Here is a 25,012-nt window from a genome sequence, read left to right on the forward strand (position 1 = left end):
GAATGGACTCCAAAAGCTGAAACATAAAAAGACAAAGCTCAGGAGTCAAGAGTCATGGGTTAACTTTGCTTCCTACTGAATATCAGGACAACATGTTAAAAGACATTTGAAAATATTTTTAAGATAATATTTTAAATCAGACTGCATAACTGTATACAACGATGAAATTTATCTTTCAAGCCAAAAGATAATGAAATATTAGAAACACTGCCATTAAATCTAGGTGTAGGATAAAAATATTATTATCACTGTTGTTTAACACTGTTCTGGAGAATTAGGTGAAGTAATTAAATAATAGAAAGATAGAAGATGTATAAAATTGAAAGAGAGGTAAAATTATCATAATTTGCAGATGACATATAACTGGAAAACCTGACTAATAGAAAACTATTACAATGAGAGAACATTACCGTCATCAAATAAATGATGATAATAGTGAAAACTTACAGGTGCTTACTATGTACAGCAATGTTCTACATATATTAACTCATTTAATCCTCTGAATAATTCTATATAATATCATCATCTCTATTTTATGGACAGTAAGTAAACAGATCGCATAGCTGGTGTGGCAAAGGTGGGATTAAAAAAATTTGAAGCTGTATTCTTAATGACTACACCAAACTGTTTAAAAAAATCAGTACTGCCTGTAAAATCTTTCTACTGGTATTTAAAAAATAGCTAGAAAAGAATATAATGATAAAATATCCCAATTATGATAGCAACAGAAAGGTTAACACAGAAATAATTCTATCAGAAATATGCAAGAAAACTTTAATATGCCACAGAGGACCTTCAAAATAAGACATGATGATATACCTTGTTTTTGTAAAAAATAAAACTCAATATCATATGCTAATTTTTCCTATTGTAATTTTAATTCAATGATAATATAAATATAAAAATGATTTTCCCCAACAAATCTGTGATATAATTATAACTTTAATAACCTTTTGGTACTAGAAAATAAATAACTTGAATGAAATGAATACAACTGAAAAAGGATTCAGAAATACACATAAATTCATGTGAGAACTACCATAAGGGCATTTAGAATCAATGGGAACCATTTATTCAAGTAAACAAACATGTTAGCAACCTTAGACTAATTCAAATATCTATTTGATAAGTATAAAAGTTTAAAATCTATTAAATCAAGTCTGTCTGGACTCTATTCTTTGCTAAGTATTTATTTTACTCAATTTCTGAACAATAATCTTTAATTCAGATACATGTATTCTGGAATAATATCAGCTTAGCAGGGGTTTCTAGGTCCTCATTTTGGCTTTCGGGGGAATGAAGAAAGAAAGAACCTTTAGCAATGATTCTCTAGCAGAGGTGAGAATGCTGCAGATAAAAGCTGCCTTTTCTTTTTTCATTATGCATCTTAATTTCTTAAATTCTGTGTTAGCATCTGTATAAACCAGGTTAACAAGCTGAATTTCTAGTAGACTTACTTCTAATATGTCTTGTTTATTTATTTTGCATCTTTTATAGGATATCCTGGAAGAATAGCTAGGAAAAACAAGGACAATGATACTTTGGGATCATGAAAATGATCAGAATCACTGAATCCTGTATATAACAACTAGGCCTGTTGTTGCTAGCCTTTTGACAGAATTGTGCCAGAATCCATTTCTCTTTAAATACCATGGAATGTCACTGATACATGAAATGACATCCTTGAACTTTGAGGTTGCATAAGAAAGACCTCAGTGCAGGACCCCAGATATTCATTAGCAAGTTGGAATTATGCTATCTGTGCCCATCACTCTTCATGAAGAAAATATGTTCTATAGACTTACTGGTGGAAAAACTTTGCTACAGGAGCTGTCTCAAATCAATACTGAATTAAATCAGGCTGCAAAGGAATAAATACTGTCACCAGCGTACTTTCCAAGTAACTGCAATGTGGATATGTTAATGTGTCAAAGCATCGCCTGTCCCAATGTCTGTAGGGAACTGTGCCATTGTCTCAGATCAGATCAGCTGCCAGTTTGGGCCAATCCCAAGTGGGATACTCTACCCTATATCATAAGAATTGTTATTTTCACTAAAGGGGAGAATAATTCATATTTATTTTCTTTTGTGTTTCTCACCAAGAAATCCACCTCCAATACCCTCCTACTCACAACTTCCAAAGATCTCTCTTTTCCTTTTAAGAACCTTCCCCTCCACCCTGGCTCCTCAATCTTCCTTAACATAAGACACTCTAGAAATCTGTTAGTGTTCATTCAGTCATTGTATGGTTTTTTGTCTGGTTCTGGAATTTTTTTTTGTTCTTATTTCACTTGCTGTGTTTACAGAGCACTGCTCCATTCCCAACATGTGCATACTGAAATCTTGTGTGAACCGAAATCTCCACATCTGAGAGGTAGCATTTATTAATTTGATGATTTACTAATGAGGAGACAGAAGAATTTCTGTAACACAGAGGAAACAAATATCTTTAATATGTAACTATGAATTTTCATTTCCTGGGATAACTTTACAAAAAAAGGATAATAGTAAATGTTTAAAAATACAGTGACAAGAAATGTAATCATGTAAATATTTCAAGCTTCAGAAAGCTGCAGTGAAATAATCAGATTTTTTTAAATGAGAAAAATAGGAAGGGTCACCGAGAAAAAAAACAATGATAAACATGCATCACTAATTTAGTTTCTTGACCTATAAATAAAGAATTATCCTTGAGTTATTTTATTACATCTATTCATTTATTCTGTTTCATTCTGTAAAACATTTGAGAGTTTGGTTCAGTTTACCCTTCTAAACAACCTAATACATGTTTTTATTCCTTCCTGATATATTATTTCCATCTGACAAAATAGTTTTCTGGTGTGCTGAATTAAATTACACCCAAAATTTGGAACCAATATACTATGGGAAAGGAAGTTTGGATAAACTGATAACAATCTTGCTAACTCTGGAATTAAGCTTGTCTTAAATAATACTTGAGACTGGAAAATGAAGAGCATGGTTGTAATGGGGACAAGGCTGGGGCATTGCTGATCTTTTCCTTCATCTGAACTATGTAGTCTCAGGCACCTTTCAGCATGCACCCTCAGTTAGTAAGCTGTTTTGAAAAGATGCAGTAAACACTACTAAGAAACAAAGAAAACTTCTAACTGCAGAGTCCTTAATGAATTAAGTCATCAAGTCCTTGGGATGTACTAGGTGCTCAGTAAGTGTTTATTGAATGACTAAAACTTAGTCAAAAGTCTCTTAAAATGGAGAAGAAAAAAGGAAGAGTAAAATTAAAGTGTTTTTTAAAATTATTACTTTTGGTCTTGGCCTTTCCTTTATCCCTTCCAACCTTTCTCTTCGTTCTTTACATTTATTCTCTTGAAGAAAAACTGTTCATACTTTTCAGTTTTCAGAGCAGATAACATTTTGTAACTTTCAATTCCTGATGCTGTCCATGTTGTATTATTACAACTGTGTTTCTGTGTTTATGCTCATATATACTTATGTGGTGGTACTCTGTAATTATTACTTCAATCATGACACACTTTCTCAGCTGCTTTAATAGGGTTTTCTTTTACTGATTTCAAGGGGGGAAAAATACCAAAAAGTATTAGTAGGAAACATAAGGTTTTTGGGTCCTGGATGAATTTCTTACTCTACTTTATTTCCACATGAATGGCCTTTGAAATTTCACTGTTGTAGGTCAGTATTTCTGATTAGGAACTGCTTTCACATCGCTTCTCAGCCTTTTGGCTAAGATCAAGTGTAGGAACTGCTTTCACAAAGCAGAACAAGAAGGGGTGGAGGAGATAGACAGATTTTTAAGCAGTAAAGAAAACAAAAAGAGGCTAAAAGAATGAATAGGCTGAGATTGCGGAGTAATGAAAACAGTGGTGGTTTTGGTTCATGAAAGGTAAGTTAACTTGCCAAAGAGGTTAGACATAAATAACTAGAGCATAAGTAGAGTAATATAAAAAATACACAAAGAAATCAGTACAAAAAATAATACCATAACCACAAATATGAATGTTTTATCATAGATATTTTTTTCCCATTATGAATGAACATTCCTGTTTACCCTCAAAGTCATGAAAAAATTGTATGCACATACAAAAAATTGTATGCACAAAGAATCACTTACGGACTTTAGTTAAAACAGATTCCAGGAGCCAACCTTCAGAGAAATTATTCAGTAGATATTTGTGAAGTCTCAAATATGTACTTTCAATAAGTATAGAGGGTTTTGGAGACCACTCTTCAGATATTTTGTCTTATAGGAAATAGAGTAAAACACTGGTTAATTTGAGTTAACCTTTTGTTAATTCACTAAAAAAATAATGATTATTAGATAATAATAATGATCACTAATGATTATTTATTGATATACCAGGTATGACAGGCATTGGAGATATAGTCAAAAATAAGAGATAAGCATATAATATATAAATATGTAATTATAAATACAATGCATCCTATGAAGGAAAATTAGAATGCTTGATGAATAAGAAGCTGTGACTAAGCAATTGAGGGCTTTGTTCAACTGAGAGTTAACTGGTGTAAACTTATTTGTGGTAATTAATTCAACTAAATACACATATGTTGAGAACACAGCATTTCTCAGGCACTGAATTAGGTCCTGGGGGTTGAGAGATAAGAATGGTTCTTTCCAGAACCAAGATGCCCTTCAATGGAGTAATGGATAGAGAAGATGTGGTCCATACATACAATGGAGTTTTATGCCTCCATAAGAAAGGATGAATACCCAACTTTTATATCAACATGGATGGGACTGGAAGAGATTATGCTAAGTGAAATAAGTCAGGCAGAGAGTCAATTATCATATGGTTTCATTTACTTGTGGAACATAAGGAATAACATGGAGGACATTGGGAGATGGAGAGGAGAAGTGAGTTGGGGGAAATCGGAGGGGGAGACAAACCATGAGAGACTGTGGACTCTGAGAGTCAAACTGAGGGTTTTGGAGGAAGCAGGGAAGCCTGGTGGTGGGTATTGTGGAGGGCATGTATTGCATGGAGCACTGGGTGTGGTGCATAAACAATGAATCTTGGAACACTGAAAAAAAATTAAATTAAATTTAAAAAAAAGAATGAATGATTCTTTCCTCCATGTATCCATAAACTATTAGAGAAGAAAATATGTTATTATTTCATTAATTAAGAAGTTAACAATACATCAACCATATGCTAAGCAATGAGGACACAAAAATGAATAAGACACAGTCTTTACTCTTCAGGATTTCTTCTAATAAAGAAAATGGAAGGCAAATATAGAGAACTTAAGTAGAAGTATATACGTGCTATTCCTAGAACTAAAAGAAATCTAAAGCATAGAAAAATATGAGGGAACAATACTGATGGAAGAATGTAGCAAAGTTGGCAAGGGAAAGATCATTCAGGGCCTTGTAGCTAGGAGTCTTGGGAAAAATTTTGGTTAAAAAAGATTATGTTGAGGGTTGGGCAGAATCCAATACAGATGTGTCCTAAAAGGGAAATCAGAAATTTGGATACACAGACATTCAGAGGGAAGCTGATGAGGGACAAGATGGCCATGTGACTGGAATGATGCATTTACAAGACAAGGAATACAAAGGGTTATTGGCAAATACTAGAAACTAAAAGAGGCAAAGAAAGATTCTCCTCATGAGCCATCAGAGAGTACATGGATCTTCCAAAAACTTGATTTTGGATGTTTAGCCTCCAGATGTGTGAGATGATGAATTACTATTGCTTTAAGTAAAATTAGTAATAATAATAATAATAATAATAAAAAGATTATGCTAGTTTAAGCGTGAAGAATAAAGAGGAACAAGAATGGATGTAGGAAATTATTGTAGGAAAGCAGGTAAAAGATGGGAAACTTGACTAAAATGATGTCATGAGAGATAGAGAGAAGTGAACAATATTTACGAATAGGGCTTTCTGACTGATTGCATTTGGAAGAAAAGGCAGGAGTCAAGTATGAATCTTGCTAATGACTTGAATAAGTGGGGGAATGATAATGGTGATTACTGATACAGAGATTGCTGGAGGAGGAGCAGCTTTGAGGGGAAAAAATTCAGTTTTGGACATGTTCAATTAGAGGTTACTTGTAAAACATCCAAGTGGAGTGTTGAGTAAGTACTGGATATGTGGGTCTTCTAGAGCTAATGAAAGAAGCTTGAGCTGGAGCTAAAAACTGGAAGCCATGATAACTACATGATATAAATATAAAATACTGTGTAATATTTTTCTTGTGTGGGAACAGAAGGAGGCCTACACAGAACCTGAGGAATGCCATATTTAATGACATAAAAGGACAGGTGGAGACAGTGAAAGATAATAACTAGAGATAATAGAAAGAAAACAAGGAGATTGGGCTGTATGAAAAAAACTCAGGAAAAATAATGTTTGAAAACTGGGAAGAGTTAATGGTCCTGGTGGTTCTTAAGAGATCAAGTAAGATCAGGACTGAAAAAAATAATTTGTGACTTCTGTCAGGGGGATGGAGAAGGTAGAGCACAAAGTGAAGTGAATATAAGAATAAGATAGGTGTTGGGGTGCCTGGGTGGCTCAGTCGGTTAAATGTCTGCCTTTAGCTCAGGTCATGATCTCAGGGTCCTGGGCCTGAGCCCCACGTGGGGCTACCTGTTCAGTGAAGAGCCTGCCTCCCCTTCTCCCTCTGCTGCTTCCCCCCTCCTGCTTATCCTCTCTCTCTCTTTCTGAAATAAATAAAATCTTAAAAAAAAAAGATAGGTGTCATTGAGGGCAAGATATATACATTTGGTGTGTCTATATAATGGAATAATTAAGCCATAAATAAAAAACTATTGAAGAATGGTGATATTCTTTATCTTTAGATCTACATGCATGTAATTGAGACAATAATATGATTAATCTTGCAATCATCATTCCTTTTTTAAGAATGTGAAGAATTTATCACCAAAGAATTTAAGAATTTGCCCAGGCATTTCAATTCAATGGTCAGGTATGAATAACTAATTGAATAATAACTGAATAAATCTGCTAATTTCCTGATAAATGGCAATCTCCTGGTAAATGGATTAAAATATAATGACACATTTTTATAAATGATAAACAGAAGATTAATTATATGTAAAGAAAACAACCAGCTATACTATTAAATACTGAGGAATAACAAATAGCATAGATTTCAAAAACAGCAAGCCTTTATCCATTAAACTTTGTTTTCTTTAATATGATGGTAATAAATATAGTTTTTCCATGTAGTTTTAACCCAAACAGTCCTTGACGAAGTGTCAGATTCGGACAGACTACTCAATGTCAGTTGTTCACTTCCTTAACTTCAGAAACAAGTTCTCATTAGCTCTATTCAACTTGGAGGAGTTCTCTCTTTGACTAACAGAAATAAAACCTGACTTAGTTTAGAGAGAGATCAAAGAAATTCTCTCTCTAATGATTAGCTCTGCTTAGGGATGACTGTTTATATCAAGATTCTCTTTTAAACATTACAGACTTCAGAAATCTTGCTGGTGGAATTATCGTCCTCTTAACCAACGAAGGCATTTCTTGCCAAAGAGTAAGAGCTTTCACTAACACCATTCTTCTCAGTATAAGGGGTCAAAATTAGTTAATATATAGAACTAATAAAATCAACTGCAGTTCATAATATTAATAATATTAATATTATTGCAAGGATATAATATATATGTATAATATAATGCAAGGATATGTTTCCCTGGCTTTGCCCTTTCTTTTGATCTTCACTCTTCCTTCAGCAACTTTTATAGCTTTATTTTATAAATATGAAGTTATACGTTTTTCCCTATATTTATGACAGAGTAGAACACATTCTTGTATATATATATATGTATATGGAACACAGCAGAGCCTTGGTAAATAATTCATCTCAGAATAAGTAAAGGAAAAAAAAAACATTCAGCTTGGCTCAACTATGCTTCACTTTCACTTGGGTGTACATCTTCAAGCATGGACACACTGAAAATAAAGATCAGAGAACAACTAAAGAATGAAATTTGCTCTTTTAAAATGTAGCCTAGGGAAAGGATAAGAAGAGGTTGGTAAAGTATATCAATAATTACATAAATTATCTATATACTCCCCCCCAAAATTATCCATATACCCTACAGAGACTTTGGTGTTGAGAGACAGAAGTTTTGTTACAAATTGAAAATCACTATCTCTATCTCTGTATCTATATAACCTCTACTAGAAGAGAAAATAATTATCGAGATTAACTTTCATAGCTTATATCACAAAAATTTTCCCCCAAGAAAGAAAATTATTAATTTAATGCAGAGTATATATCTTCCAAACTTAAACTTCCCTTGAGTGTGTAATTTTCTATTCCTTTCCCACTGTTCTCCCCATCCCAATCCCTTATAGTTTAAGCTTATTTTCAATATAACTTGTCATTAATCCTTCTATCTTCTGCCTACTAGTTCATTTATCTATTATAAGTAGGAATTTCAAAATAGATTGTTTTAATAAATTCATTTCATTCTATTCATCAGTTATATACCTTTATATATACATACCTTTATACAAATACATATATACATATATATATGTGTGTGCATATATATGCATATATTTTTTTTTACACATAAATCTATCTACCTATGTATTTTTTAAATTAAGCTGTGGTTGGAAATGTGAAACAGAATCTTAGCTATTTAAGGAAAAGTTGATGGGAAAGACATTGGCACTAGATGAAATGATTCTTTTGGCAATTCTTTAGTATTTTCCAGATCAAAATAGTTTTAAAACTAAGAAGTAAAGGTCAAAGTGAAATCTTAAACTTAAATTACTGAGATAAAACTGCCAGAAATATTCCATCCTTGGAGAGCCAGTCTCCATCTCCCTCACTCCTCATACTGTTTGTAGTGACTTCTAAATATAAAGTGATTGTAATAAAGCTAGCATAGCTGAGCAGAAATGAAATACCAGGACATCTTTTCTTTTGTACATATTATTTAGATATAAAAGACTGTCCTAAAATTCTTGAGGAGTTTCCAAAGTTGAAACCTTTAATCTTTAATTATTAAACATGTAATAATAATTGTTACCACTTTTGAGTGCTAATTACATATTAGACACTGAATAAGGTACTTTACATATATCATTCTTGAAATAATTCTGCAAGGTAGGAATTATTGTAATTATGCCTGCTTTTACAAACAGGAAACTAGAGCAGTTATAAAGATTAAAGATTATAAAACCAAAGGAGCAGGGTGAAATTTAAAACCAAGTCCATGTAACAGCATACTTTTTCTACTACAATGGGTCTGCTTCAGGGAATATATATGATAGATGCATGTATAAATGTTAATTAGAATTCTCCTCTCCTCTCATAGTTGTCTTCAAGCTTCCATTCTACTAGTCAGAGTGCAGCTTATGTTTCAATTTTAAAAAGCCATTTTTTATCTGTTTAGAATTTGATATGGATATATAGTATATAAATCAGAATTGTGATTATCCTAAATGTAATGAATATGCTTTTATAGTACATGCATACATTCTTTTTTTGTATCTGCTTTTTATTATATTAAACATTTAAATATGAACCAAGAAGACTCCAAATAAATAGAAGGACAGAAAAAGGGGAAAAAATTTCAGATAAAATATATAAAAAATTATTTTGAAAAAAGAATTCTATAAATATAAAATTCTGACAAAACAGATATTTTAAAAGAGAATTCTGATAAATGAGTATGGTATTTAAATGGATAATTTTAAGAAAACCATAAAGTTACAAAAATTGACTTAAGAAGAATGATCAAATATCTCCCTAATTAAAAAACAATAGACTCAGATAGACAAGTTTTACTCAATCTATAAGAAACAGATAATTCCTCTTATACAAACTGATTGGACACCAGAAAAATGGAATGAGAAATACAATCTGTTTTCTTTTTTAAAGATTTTATTTATTTGAGAGAGAAAGTACACAAGTGGGGGAAGGGGCAGAGGAGGAGGAAGAGGGAGAAGCAGACTCCCTACTTAGCAGGAGGTCTGCTTGGGCTTGATCCCAGAACCCTGGGATCATGACCTGAGCCAAAGGCAGACGCTTAACCCACTGAGCCACCCAGGTACCCCAGAGAAATACAAGAAAAGACTGACAAAGGTATACAGAAAGATTGACAAGGACAGATAAGAAAATTATAAATTTATTTCACCTATGAACGCAGATGCAGAAATTCACTATTAGCAAATACTAGCGAATCAAATATAGTCAGTATTTCTTTTTTTGTAGTGACCTAGAAGAGTTGATCTCAGGACTGCAAGGACCACTTAATATCAGAAATTTTAATAATGTCAAACATTATCATATTAAAGGAGGAAAATAGATGATCCTAATCAATCCTTACCAGTTGAATAAGCATTTGATAAAATTCAACACTCATTCATGATAATCATTCTACTAAGAGAAAAAGAAAGGGAAAAATTTCTATGTAAAAAATTACCCATCACCAAAATAGAGAATTTATCAAATACATCAAACCTAGTGGTGAAACTAGAAGCATTTTCATTAAATTTAGGTACTAGCAAATTTATCCACTTTCCCAACTTCTAGTTTACTTTATACTACGGGTCTTGTCCAATGCAATAAGACGAAAAAAAAATTAAAGAAGTAATCATAAAAATAGTAACTAGAAAGATATTTTAAATATATTGATATGATTGCATTAGCTTCATAAACATGCAAGAGAATCCACAATCTATTAAATTTAAAAAGAGAATCAAGTTCAAAATACTTGGTGTTTACTCAGAGGAGTTGAAAACTTTTGTCTACACAAAAATTGCTCAGGAATGTTAATGAAGCTTTATCTATAATTGCTAAAATTTAGAAGAAATAAGATATCCCTCAGTAGGTGAATGGTTAAAAAACTGGTATATCCAAACAATGAATCCTTATTCAGCATTAAAAAAAAGAGCTATCAAGACATGAAAAGACACAGAGGAAACCTAAATATATATTATCAAGTAAAAAATCAATCTGAGAAGGTTATACACTGTATTTCCAACTCTATGACATACTAGAAAAGGAAAAACTATGGAAATAGTAAACAGATCTGTGTTCCCAATGTTTGGGAGAGAGGACAGGATGAATAGGTAGACCACACTGAATTTTTAGGGCTGTGGAACTACTCTGTATACCAAAATGGTGCATACATGTCATTATTTATTTGTTCAAACCCAGATAATGTATACCACCAAGAGTGAACCTTATGTAACCTATGGACTTCAAGTGATACTAATTATTGTCAATGTAGGTTTATCAGTTGTAACAAATGCATCACTCTGTGGTGGATGTTGATAATGGGTGAGGCTATGCATGTGTGGGAGCAGGGAGCATGTGGGAAATCTCTGAGCTTATTGCTCAATTTTGCTGTAAACCTAAAACTGTTCTAAAAGATAAAGTCTCTTAAAAACAGAAGGTCAAAAAAAAAAAAAAAACAGAAGGGTCAAACAAGTTTTCTATCTATGAAATGAATCTTAAATACATAATAATAATCTCTCTATTATACCAGTAATAACCAACTAGAAAACACAATATTCTAAAAGATATTATGCATAAAAATAATAATATAATGTATTTATTCTTTGTTATAGACAGCTAATAATTGCTAAATCCACATGTTCAAATTAATTTCTACCTTCTAACCTGCTCCTCCTATGGTCTTCTTTAATTAGTAAATGAAAACCCCAAAACACCATCTTTCTAGCCTAGGCCTAAAACTTTGGACTTATCCTTGATTCCTCTCCTTTATACCTCACATTCAATCAGTCAGCAGCATCTTTTAGATTTCTTTTCAAAATATATCTACTTCTCATCACCTCCACTGTTAGACTCTTGGATCAAACCACCATACTGTCTCTCCTTAGTCTCTGTTTTGCCTTTGTCCTTCTGTAGTATCCTTTCCATGTAGCAGACAAAATAATCCTTTCACATGTAAGTCAGATCATGTCCTTACTCTGCTCAAAATCTTACAACAGCTTCTCATTATTATTTGGCATAAAGTCAAAGTCTTAAGGTTTATACAAGATCTTACCCATTGACATCTCTTTATATTTATCACTTTCTACTCCCTCCTTACTCATCCCATTCTATACATAGCCTCCTTCCTGGTCCCCTATAAAGTATGCTACCATTGTTGCACTTGCAAGATGGAACATATTTCCTCAAGAAATCTATACAAATCACTCTCTCAATTTCTTTAGTTTCTCTTCTTAAATGTCTCATTATTAGCTAGACCTTCTTTAAGTCCCTCACATAAAATAGTAATTCTTCTTTAATATTCTCTCAACTCCTCCTCCTTGGCATACTCTATCTCCCTTATAACTCTTTATTTTCCTCAGTGGCACCTATTCTCAAGTAACACGTGAGTGTTTATTTATTTATTTATTGTCTGTATATCCTCCATTAAATGGAAATTCTATGAGGGCAGGTATTTTTTTTTTAACTCCATTGCTATATTCCCAGCAACTACAATAATATCTGTTTTGTAGTATGTATTCAAAAATAATATTAAAATATAATATATTGGTTTTTATGTCATTTATTATATCTTCCTTTATGGTTGAAACACATAAAAAAGGAATAAAATTAATTCTAAACAAAGGTGAACTAAAACTTGAATATTCTTCAGATAGAACATTTCATGTAAATAAGGTAGTATATTTTTCTCTTTTCTTTCTCAGTATTGCTCTTGAAGGAGATAACATATCTGATTTGAGAGTACATACAAAAGTTTGTTTTGCATCACAAAGCTTTAGCAAATTGACTTACCATCATTAGGAATACAAAAAGGAATTTGGGTTTAGTCAGATTGAGCTATTAAACCATTTAAACAAAAATTTCATTTCACTGAAGAATGTAGGGGAAGGGATTTATTTAAACTTCCTCAAGATTAAAAAAAAGGAACTTTTCTTAGTAAAATTTTACTTTATCACAAAATGAAAGTATCATATTTTTTTAACTGCTCATATTCATATCTGACATTTAAAAATCAACTCTCCCAAACACTTTGTTTCATTCAAGAATTAGAATGCAGTAGACAAATAGCATAGAATATGGTAGACATCAGTAAGAATGGCAGAATAAAAATCTCATAAAAACTGCTCCTCCAGAAAAACAATGAGGCAACTGGCAAAGATTATCAAAATAAATGTTTTCAGAAATAGGGAAATTAAAAAAAGTCTATAGCTATGTGAGGAGTGCGCATTTAAGAGAAATATCTGAATCTTAGTAAGAATGTGCACTTTGTTTTAATTTGCCCTACTCTAATTTTACTCTTCTCAGCTCCACAGTCACCTTGAAAACCAGGAGTTCCATAAACGAGCAGGCTAGCAACCTCTGGAAGAGGCAAAATGTTTTAGATGTTTAGAAGCACCATTTCAAGGAACTGTGATTATTTGGCCTGTCTGCCTGTTCCCTAAAAACCTTTCTTCACCATGCTTATCTTCATTGGATCTGATTCAGAGCTGTCTTAAGCAGCACTTTTTGTCAAAAACAGTCAGCAGTAACTGTTTAACATTGCAGCTGTCTGCGGGGGCCATAACCATAAAAACTGGGGTAGATAAGTTAACAATAAAAGTTAAAAATTAAGGTTAAAAGCTGAAGAAGGCAACGTCCACATGGGGCTTTAAAAACTCTGACATGTTCCTGGAAATTTAGAAGGCTATCCACTCATATGTAAAACTGTTTGCATTCTCTAGGAAGATCTGAGAAAGCCTTAATCTCTCATCTTTGGCTAACCTCAAGGCTCTAAGCAAGTAGGAAGCAAAGGCTAAGGCAAAGTAGACTGTAGCCTGAATATTAAATATGTGCTCCAACATGCATACACAGCTCATCACCAAAGGTTGGAAGACTTACTGAGTACAGAAACTTAAGGTTATCTCTGTCTAAAAATTAGATGACCATTAAGATGACTAAGCAGGGATCAGAGTTGACAGAGAATACAAACTATACAGGTTTAGTTCAGAAAAGTCACTAAACAAACACCAACAATAATGACCACCATCATAACAAACAGCAACAAAAACCCCTATGATGGGGGCAGAATCTGATTTCCAAAGTTGCCACATTATATTCTTTAAAGCGTAAAGTTTTCAACCAAAACAAGTATGAGATGTTTGCCTTATTAGACAAAGACTCCAAATCAGCTCCTTTAAATATGTTAAAAAAACTAAAAGAACCACATCTAAAGAAATTAAGGAAAAATGTCTCATCAAATACAGTATATTATTAAAGACAATTAATGAAAATGAACCAAATAGAAATTATGGAGTGGAAAAGTACAATAAATACAATAAAGTGAAAAATTCACTAGAGGGGCTTAAAAGCAGATATGAGCCAGCAGAAGAATGATCAGTGAACAAGAATATCAGTCGAGTGAAATTACCCAGTTTAAAGAGCAGAAAGAAAAAAGAATGTATAAAAATGAACAGAGCCTAAGCAATCTGGGACACCATCAATCACAGCAATAAGTAGATAATGAGAATCCCAGAAGAAGAGAAGAGAAGAGAAAAGAAAGGGAGAGGAAAAAAATATCTGAAGAAATAATGGGTGAAAACTTTAAAAATCCACTGTAAAACAATCTACACATCCAAGAAACTTAATTAACTCCAACTAGGATACAGAAAAAAAAATCCATATTTAGACACACTATAATCAAACTGTCAAAAATCAAAGACAGAGAACCCTGAAAGTTGCAAGAGAACAACAACTCATAAATTGGACATCATCAAAATTAAAAACTATGTGCTTCAAAGGACATTATCATAAAAGTAGATAATGCATAGAATGGAAAATAATAAGTACAAATCATTTATCTGATAAGGGAACCTGTATAAAGAATATGTAAAAAAATTCTACAATTCAACAATTAAAGATAACTCAATTAAATAATGGGCAAAGGATGTAGTCAGACATTTTTGCAAAGAAGATATACAAATGATTAATAAATGTATGAAAAAAATGTACAACATGATTAGGGAAATGCTAATCAAAAGCACAATGACATGCCACTTCAACATGCACTACGATGGCCATGATACAAAAGAGTGACAGGTATTGGCAACATGAGGAGAAACTGGAACCCTCATACACTGCTAAGGGGAAGGTAATATAGTACAGGCACTTCAAAGAACAATTTTTCAGTTCTTCAAAAAGTTGAAAACAGAATTAGCATAATGACCCAGAAAATCTACTACTAAGTATATATTTAAAGAACTGAAAACAAGTACTAAAATACTTACACAAATGAATGTTTGCAGCAGTATTATTCATAATAGCTAACAAGCAGAAATAAACCAAATATCCATTAACTAATAAACTGTTAAATAAAATGTAGTATATCTACACAATGTAATATTATTCAGCCATAAGTCTTCTAGAACAACCCTTAGCTGATAAGTGAGTTTTTGTACCAAAATCCACTAGGTAGTAATAACATTTGGTTGTAATAATATCTGGTGATAGAACATTTCCATTGTTTAAGAATTTATTTCTCCTTGTAAGGCCTCATCTACTTTTGGGAAACTATAATGTAAATATTTATTTACTAGTGTAGGTTCTTATTCTAGTTTTGTTTCTTAAGATGTTCAAAATATCTTACCATTTTTCATGTATCAGCTTTCCTATTTACCATCAATATTTCTGCAGGGACTGCAATTACTAAAACTATATTCAACTACAGAGTCATGTTCATAACTACCTTTAATAAATACGATTTGATGATAATGGGATAATGAGAAAATGTGCATGCCCTCATATTTTGGTAACATGAAAAATCATGGAAAGAACAAAGGGGTGAAAATTGCAAATTCTTGCAAAAACATCTAGTTTCAAAAAAATCTAGCAGCATAATCTATTGTTTTACATATATAAGAGAAAATTTGAAAAAGTTTTATCATTACAAGTTAGAGCCTATCCTATTAAATTGAAGATATCTAAAGCACAAACTCTCTCTCTCTCTCTCTCTCTCTCTCTACATATATATATATATTTATATATTAAATTTCCATATATATGGACATTTAATTTCATGGAAAATATTAAGATATTGTGGTAATGTTGGAATGTTTGAAATATATGAATTATTATAGTTGATAGATTGATTAGTCAACTCATATTTATAAAACCAAGTATTTAGAAAGAATAAATAATGTTAAAAAACCTGACTGGCAGAGATTTTCAAAAAGAATTTTTTTTTTTTTTTTGGTCAATCAGCACTCAGTAAGTATATATTCTTATTCTTATGTATTAAGAACTCTGAGAGAGAAGAGTCCAAGATGACAGAGGAGTAAGAGAACTTAGTTTAGTCTGATCCTAGGAATTCAGCTAGATAGCTATCATTCTGAACACCTGCAAACTCAACTGGAGATTTAAGAAAAGAATTGCTGCAATTCTACAAATAGAAAAGCAACCCACTTTTTGCAAGGTAGGAGGTGCAGAGAAATGAATCTGAGGTGATATATGGAAAAATAAATTGTAAACTGGGGGAGAGAGCCTCCATAAGCTGACTCTCTGGAAAGTGATATAGTGATATAACAGTGGAGCACAAAATCAGAACGTTTAGAAGTCTACTCCAGTGAGGGACATCCTTGTGCCTGAAAGGCTCTCAGGTGGCCAAGCAGGGTGGAATCGTAGGTGGGACAGTGTGGTCTCAGGACTGCCAGGGTCACAGAAAGAATGTGGGTGCCTGACAGCAGCAGAGTTCCCAGGCACTGGGGTGGGGAAGCCGTCTCCAATCAGCAAGTCCAGGAGTGGCCTTTCAGCTTGGTGTTGCCATAAACCAGGAACCATGGCCTTGTCAGGTGACCATTCTCCTAGCAGGTGACCCAAAAATGGCAGAACCATGGGGAGACACCCTGCACTCCCCCAGGAGCAGCAGTGTGTATGTGTGCCACAGAAGTCTACAGGATTTGGAGGCTCTAAGTGGGATTGTGTGTCTGAGTTGGAAGCGCTTGGTCACAGGCTGGGTGAGCACAAAGTGTGGATGGAAACCAGGGAGACAGGAGTGATTGACTGCTTTTCCCTGAGGATTCACTGAGGAGTAGGGAGCATGACTTTTTATCTTGGGAATAGGGAGGTAGCCATTTTCATTCTTATCCTCTAAAGTGGGGTGTTAAGTCTTCAAGGAATAAAAGCCATATAGAGCAATCAGAGCTGCTTACTTAGCCTGAGCCCCTGGGAAGGGCAGTACAATTTTGCCCAGTCAAAGACACCAGAGAATCAGCATAACAGCCTCACTTGCCTGACCCAAAGATCAGCAAGAATATCCTACTAAGACTAAGTTTACTGGTCATACAGAACTACAAAACTCCAGAGTTGCAGGAAAATAGTATATAGAACTCATGTCTTTTTTTTTTTTCTCATGATTCTTTAGTCTCAATTTTAATTTTTTTCTCTTTCCTTTTCAACCAATTTCTTATTTTATCAACTCTTTTTTTATGTCTTAATTTTTCATTTTTATAGTTATGTTATATCCTTTCATTGTATTTAATTTTATTTTTGTACATATATTTTTCTTCCTTTACAATTTTGGCAACTAGTTTTCTAACAAACAGACCAAAATACACATACGATCTAGTGCATTTCTCTGCTCTGTTCACCTGTTTGATTATATTCTCTCTCTCTCTCTTTTTAATTTTAATTTTTTTTTTTTAAGTTTTGGGTCTCTTCTGATTTTGTAGAGTATATTTCTCTGGGGACCTTGTTGTCATTTTAGTGTTTTGTTCCCTTGTTCATCTATTCTCTGGACAGAATGACACAATGGAAACACTCACCTCAAAAAAGAGAACAAGAGGCAATACTGACTATTAGAGTTCTAATCACTATGGATATGAGTAAGATGTCAGAACTAGAGCTTAGAATAATGATTATAAAGATACTAGTTGGGCTTGAAAAAGCATAGAAGACACTAGAGAATCCATTTCTGGAAAAGTCAAAAAACCTAAAATCTAATCAAGTTGAAATCACAAAGGCTATTAATGAGATGCAAAAAAAAAATGGAGGCTCTACTTCCCTATAACCCTGCAATTGCACTACTGGGTATTTACCCCAAAGATACAGATGTAGTGAAGAGAAGGGCCATCTGTACCCCAATGTTCATAGCAGCACTGGCCACAGTTGCCAAGCTGTGGAAAGAACCAAGATGCCCTTCAAATGGAAGAATGGATAAGGAAGATGTTGTCCTTATCATCTAAGGAATATTATGCCTCCATCAGAAAGGATGAATACCCATCAACATGGATGGGACTGGAAGATATTTTGCTGAGTGAAATAAGTCAAGCAGAGAGAATCAATTCTATGGTTTCACTTATTTGTGGAGCATAAGAAATAACACAGAGGACATGGTGAGATGGAGAGGAGGAAATTTGGGGGAAATTGGTGGGGGAGGTCAACCATGAGAGACTATGGACTCTGAAAAACAATCTGAGGGGTTTGAAGGGACGGGGTGGGGGTGGGAGGTTGGGTGAGCCTGGTGTTGGGTATTATGGAGGGCACATATTGCATGGAACACTGGGTGTGGTACATAAACAATGAATTCTAGTACACTGAAAGGAAATTTAAAAAAAAAAGTTGACCATATAATTGTGGGTTTATTTCTGGGCTTTCTGTTCTGTTCTGTTGATCTATGTGTCTGTTTTTATGCTACTACCATACTCTTGACTATTATTATAGCTTTGTAATATGACATAAAGTCTGAAATTGTGAGACCTCCAGTTTTTATCTTTTTAAAGATCACTTTGGCTTTTTGGGGTTTTTTTTTGGTTCCATATAAATTTGGGGATTGTGTGTTCTAGTTCTATGAGAAATGATGTTGATGTTTTGATAGGGATTGCATAATCTGTAGATTGCTTTTGGTGGTATAGACATTTTAACCATATTTGTTCTCAGGTCACAATCCTGGGATCCTGGGATCCAGCCCCTCAGTGGGGAGCCTGCTTCTCCCTCTCCCTCTGTCATGCCCCCCCCCACCGCTTGTGTGTACTCTCTTTCTCTCTCTGTCAAATAAGTAAATAAAATCTTAAACAAATTAAAAAAAAATACTTATCCCCTCCACCCAAATGCAGGCTCTAACTGCTAGGATAAATGAAGAAAGAATTGGTGATGTAGAAGACAAAATGATGGAGTAAAAGAAATTGAGAAAAAGAGAGATAAATACTACTGGGGAGATTATCTTTGACAGATAAGTGATACCATAAAGCAAAACAATATTAGAATTATAGGGGTCCCAAAACAAGAGGAAAGAGAGAGAGAGAGAAGCAGAAGGTATACTGGAGCCAATTGTACCTGAGAACTTCCATAATCTGGGGAAGGAAACAAACATTCAAGTCCAGGAGGCACAGAGAATCCCCCTCAAAATCAATAAAAATAGGTGAAAACCTCAACATATATAGTAAAGCTTGCAAATCTCAGGGACTAAGAAAATCCTGAAAGCAGCTTGGGACAAGAGGTCTATAACCTAAAGGGGTAGAAACATCAGACTGGCAGAAGACCTATTCCTAGAGACCTGGTAGTCCAGAAAGCACTGCCATGGTATATTAGGGGTGTTAACTGAGAAAAATATGTAGCGCAGAATGCTTTATCCAGTATGGCTGTCATTCAAAATAGAAGGGAGAGATAAAGGACAAACAGAGACCAAAAGAATTTGTGATCACTAAACCAGACTTGAAAGAAATATTAAAGGGGATCCTTTATGCAAAGAGAGCCCAAAAGTAACACAGACAAGAAAGGAACAGAGACAATATACAGAAGCAGTAACGTTACAGGCAATACAATGGCATAATTTATATCTTTCAATAGTTACTCTGAATGTAAATGTACTATATGTTCCAATCAAAAGACACGGGTATCAGATTTGATAAAAAAGCAAGACCCATCGAAATGCTGTCTGTAAGAGACTCATTTTAGACCCAAACACATATTCAGATTGAAAGTCAGGGGGAGGAAAATCATATGCTAATGAACATCAAAAAAAAAAAATTGGGGGTAGCAATCCTTATCTCAGACAAATTAGATTTGAAACCAAAGACTGTAATAAGAGATGAGGAAGGACACAATATCATAATTAAAGGGTTTATCCAACAAGAAAATCTAATAATTGTAAATCTTTATGCACCGAAGATGGGAACAGCCAATTATATAAACCAATTAATAACAAAATTAAAGAAACACATTGATAATACAGTAATAGTAGGGGACTTGAACACTACACCCACTGCAACAGACAGATCATCTAAGAAGAAGATCAACAAGGAAACAAGGGCTTTGGATAACACACTAGACTAAATGAACTTCACAGATATATTCAGACATTCTATCCTAAAACAACAGAATACATATTCTTCTCAAGTGTACATGGAACATGCTCCAGAACAAATCACATATTAACTCACAAATCAGGTCTCATCTGGTACCAAAAGACTGGGATCATTCTTTACATATTTTCAGACCACAATGCTTTGAAACTGGAACTCATTCACAAGAGAAAATTTGGAAAGAACTCAAATCCATGGAGGTTAAAGAGCATCCCACTAAAGAATGAAAGGGTCAACCAGGAAGTTAAAGAAGAATTTTTAAAAAGTCATGGAAAGAAATGAAAATGAAAAAACAACTGTTCAAAATCTTTGGGATGCAGCAAAGGTGGTCCTAAGAGGAAAGTATATAGTAATACAAGCCTTTCTCAAGAAACAAGAAAGGGCTCAAATATACATCCTAACCTTACACCTAAAGGAGCTGGAGAAAAACAGCCAATAAAGCCTAAACCCAGCAGAAGAAGAGACATTAATAAAGATCAGAAAAGAAATCAATGAGATAGAAACTAAAAGAACAGTAGAACATATCAACAAAACTAGGAGTTGGTTCTTTGATGAAAGAATTAATAAGTTTGATAAAACCCTGGCCAGACTTATCAAAAAGAAAAGAGAAAGGACCCAAAATAATAAAATCATGTGAAAGAGGAGAGATCACAACCAACTTCCAAGAAATACAAGCAATTATATGAACATATTATGAGGAAGTATATGCCAACAAATTAGGCAATCTGGAAGAAATGAATACATTCCTAGCAACATATAAACTACCAAAAGTGAAACAGAAAACAAACAAACAAACAAACAAACCCAGAAAACCTGAACAAACCCATAACCAATAAAGAAACCGAAGCAGTAATTAAAAATCTCCTAATGAGAGTCCAGGGCCTGATGGCTTCCCAGAGGAATTACATATTCTTGTGAAGCTGTTTCAAAAAACAGAAATGAAAGGAAACTTCCTCTTTCTACGAGGCCAGAATTTCCTTGATCCCAAAATCAGACAAAACGCCACCCAAAAGGAGGATAACAAACCAATATCCCTGATGAATATGGATGCTAAAATTCTCACCAAGACACTAATCAATAGGATCCAACATTACATTAAAAGGATTATTTACCAAGACCAACTGGGGTTTATTCCTGGGCTGTGAGGATGGTTCAACATCTGTGAATTAATCAATGGGATACACTACATTAAGAAAAGAAAAGACAAGAACTATATAATCACCTCAACAGATATAGAAAAAGCATTTGTTGGGGCACCTGGGTGGTTCAGTTGCTTAGGTGGCTGCCTTCAGCTTGAGTTGTGAACCCTGGGTCCTGGGATTGAGCCCCATGTTGATCTTTCTGCTCAGTGGAGAGCCTGTTTTTCCCTCTCCCTCTGCTTGCCACTCTGCCTACTTGTGCTATATACCTCTCTGTCAAATAAATAAATCAAATCTCTCACAGAGCTAGAACAAACAATCCTTAAATTTGTATGGAACCAGAAAAGACCCCAAATAGCCAAAGCAATCTTGAAAAAGAAAACCAAAGCTGGTGGCATCACCATTCTGGACTTCAAGCTCTGCTACAAAGCTGTAATCATCAAGACAGTAAGGTACTGGCACAAAAATAGACACAAAGATCAATGGAACAGAACAGAGAACATAGAAATGGGCCCTCAATTCTATGGTCAACTAGCAGGAAAGATAGTTTGACAAAGCAGGAAAGAATATCCAATGGAAAAGACAGTCTGTTCAACAAATGGTATTTGGAAAATTGAGCAGCCATGCACAGAAGAATGAAACTGGACCATTTCCCTACACCATACACAAAAATAGACTCAAAGTGGATGAAATACCTCAATGTGAGACAGGAATCCATAAAAATCCTAAAGAAGAACACAGGCAACAAACTCTGTAACCTTGCCCACAGCAACTTCTTGCTAGACATGTTTCCAAAGATAAGGGCAGCAAAGGAAAAAAATGAACTATTGGGACTTCAGCAAGATAAAAAGCTTTTGCACAGCAAAAGAAACAGTCGATAAAACCAAAAGACAACCAACAAAATAGGAGAAGATATTTGCAAATGACACATCAGATAAAGGTCTACAATCTGAGAAACAAACTGTGGGGGGGTTGGGTGAGCATGGTGGTGGGTATTATGGAGGGCATGTATTGCATGGAGCACTGAGTGTGGTGCATAAACAAAGAATTTTGGAACACTAAAAAAAAATTTAATAAATTAAAAAAAAAAGAACTTATCAAACTCAACACCCAAAGAACAAGTAATCCAATCAAAAAATGGGCGAAAGACATGAACAAATATTTTTTCATAGAAGACATGAAAAAAATGCTCAACATTAGTCGGCATCAGGGAAATACAAATCAAAACCACAATGAAATGCCATCTCACACCAGTCAGAATGGCTAAAGTTAACAAGTCAGGAAATGACAGATATTGACAAGCATGCAGAGAAAGGGGACCCCTCTCACACTGTTGGTAGGAATGCAAGCTGGTACAGCCACTCTGGAAAACAATATTGAGGTTCCTCAAAAAGTTGAAAATAGAGGTACCCTATGACCCAGCAATTGTACTACTGGGTATTTACCTCAAAGATACAAATGCCTGATCTGAAGGGGCACCTGTACCCCAATGTTTATAGCAGCAATGTCCACAATAGCCAAACTATGGAAAGAGCTCAGATGTCCATTGACAGATGAATGGATAAAGAAGATGTGGTATATATAGAGAATGGAATACTACTCAGCTATCAAAAAATGAAATCTTGCCATTTGCAGTAACACAGATGGAACTAGAGGGATTTCTGCTAAGTGAAATAAGTAAATCAGCAAAAGACAATTAGTATATGCTCTCACTTATATGTGGAATTTAAGAAACAAAACAGGATCAATGGGGTAGGGAGGGAAAAATAAGACATAATCAGAGAGGGGAATGGGGAGTTGGAATAACTGGATGGTGGGCATTACGGAGGGCATGTGATGTAATGAGTACTGGGTATTATACGAAACTAATGAATCACTGAACTCTACCTCTTAAACTAATAAAATACTGTGTTAATTAATTTAAATTAAAAAATTGAGAGACAAAAAATGATAAAATAAGTGTAAGAAAAGATGTCTTTATTTATTTATTTGAGAGGGACAGAGAAAGAATGAGCACAGGAGCAGGAGAGGGGCAGAAGGAGCAGCAGACTCCACCTGCTCCTCTCCCCTAGCAGGGAACCTAACTTGGGTCTTGATCCCAGGACCCTGGGACAAAATGTGAAGCTTGCTACCTGAGGGAATATATCAAACAATATTCTTAACTGTAAAACTAAATAGACATAAAGGTTTTCTAAAGTTGCATAAATATAATCATATATTAGAAAATAGTTAAAAAGACATAAGTGATAACATTATTATGAGCAAAAATTATGCTACACTACATTTTTAACAACTGTCTGCCTTCAGAGTTTATAAATTAAATCTGTAGATACTTACCAAATCTGTTTTTGGAGGATCTGGACACTCAGTGGAGAAAAAAGGTGTCGAACTTCTGACTCCACTACTATCAGGAACTGGCTTTGGAGGTTGAGCATGCTGTCTGTAAGTAGCACTTTTAGGAGTCCAGCAGAATAGGTTGATTGATTCCCGCACACAGCGTTCAATGTCAATTTCTAGATAGGGATTTTTTTTTTAAAAAGCAAACATTTAGAATTTGAATTGGTATGTTCATTAAAAAACACAATCTTTCCTAAATGCATGTATCCAATATGGCTAAGATGATAACCAATTACAAAAGATGTCAGTGAAAATATAGTATAGATATTAATCAGCATATATGATTATAATGGTGGGAGTATTTTATGTTATTATATACCTTCAGATATATATACATTTACATATGTGAATATATACATATATTTTTATGTGTATTTTGTTATCATCTACATATATACACATATACACATATATACATATACACAGTAGACATGTTTGGATTGTTCAGTATATCATTATTTAAACATCATGGAATATAACATATCTTATTTAAGAATCTGCCTCGTTTACTCTGATAGTAGTCTATTTTTTCAAAGTAGAATAGATATTGGGGAATTCACTTTAGAAAAATTCCAATTAATATGGTTAAGACAAAAATTTGAAGCTAAAGTGAGAAAACCCATTTAAAACAAAGTTGATCCATTTAACAGTGTTAATTTCCAAAGGAAGAATTTCAGACCATAGGTTTTGCATCTGCAGGGCTTAACTCAGTCTGACAAATCTGTCACCCAGTAAAAGCTTGGTCAAGTCAATGACCCAGATCACAGGTTGTAGTTCAGTCGTTAAATCACTAGCAATAGAAAAGCCAGTTGTATCTGCTTCCAAAACACCCTACCAATACCATAAAAGGTTTACAGTGAATCTTGAGAATTTACTGGCATCACCTCAATTTTACCCTGATGATTAGTACTGGCAGACACCCCATTCTCATTCACTTGACTCATGTCACCTATCCATCTCAAAATCCTTCCAAAGTCCTTTATCATAACCAAAATATTATGCAAAAAGTATTTTGTAAACTGTACATCAAAATAGCAATTATTCTTAAAAAGTCATCTGTTATCTTAAGGCACTACTTTTTTTTATTTTGCATTATAATTTTGATTAATGCATTATGAATAAATCATGTACCCTAGATTATGGTTTCTTAGGTTTGATTCCAAGCTCCATGAAGAA

At 33.9% G+C, this 25,012-nt stretch overlaps 1 protein-coding gene across 3 annotated transcripts in view; it reads right to left on the bottom strand.

The window, feature by feature from the left end:
* The window catches only part of TBCK (TBC1 domain containing kinase), a 210,077-nt gene that overhangs the window by 40,263 nt on the left and 144,802 nt on the right, over nucleotides 1–25,012 (bottom strand). For all 3 annotated transcript variants that reach the window (XM_032333075.1, XM_032333076.1, XM_032333077.1), the window contains exon 23: nucleotides 23,777–23,952. In XM_032333075.1, coding sequence (XP_032188966.1) covers nucleotides 23,777–23,952 — 176 coding nt within the window. The remainder of the gene's footprint in view (nucleotides 1–23,776; nucleotides 23,953–25,012) is intronic.

The sequence above is a fragment of the Mustela erminea genome, chromosome 2 (assembly GCF_009829155.1).
Source record: "Mustela erminea isolate mMusErm1 chromosome 2, mMusErm1.Pri, whole genome shotgun sequence".
Lineage (NCBI taxonomy): Eukaryota > Metazoa > Chordata > Mammalia > Carnivora > Mustelidae > Mustela > Mustela erminea.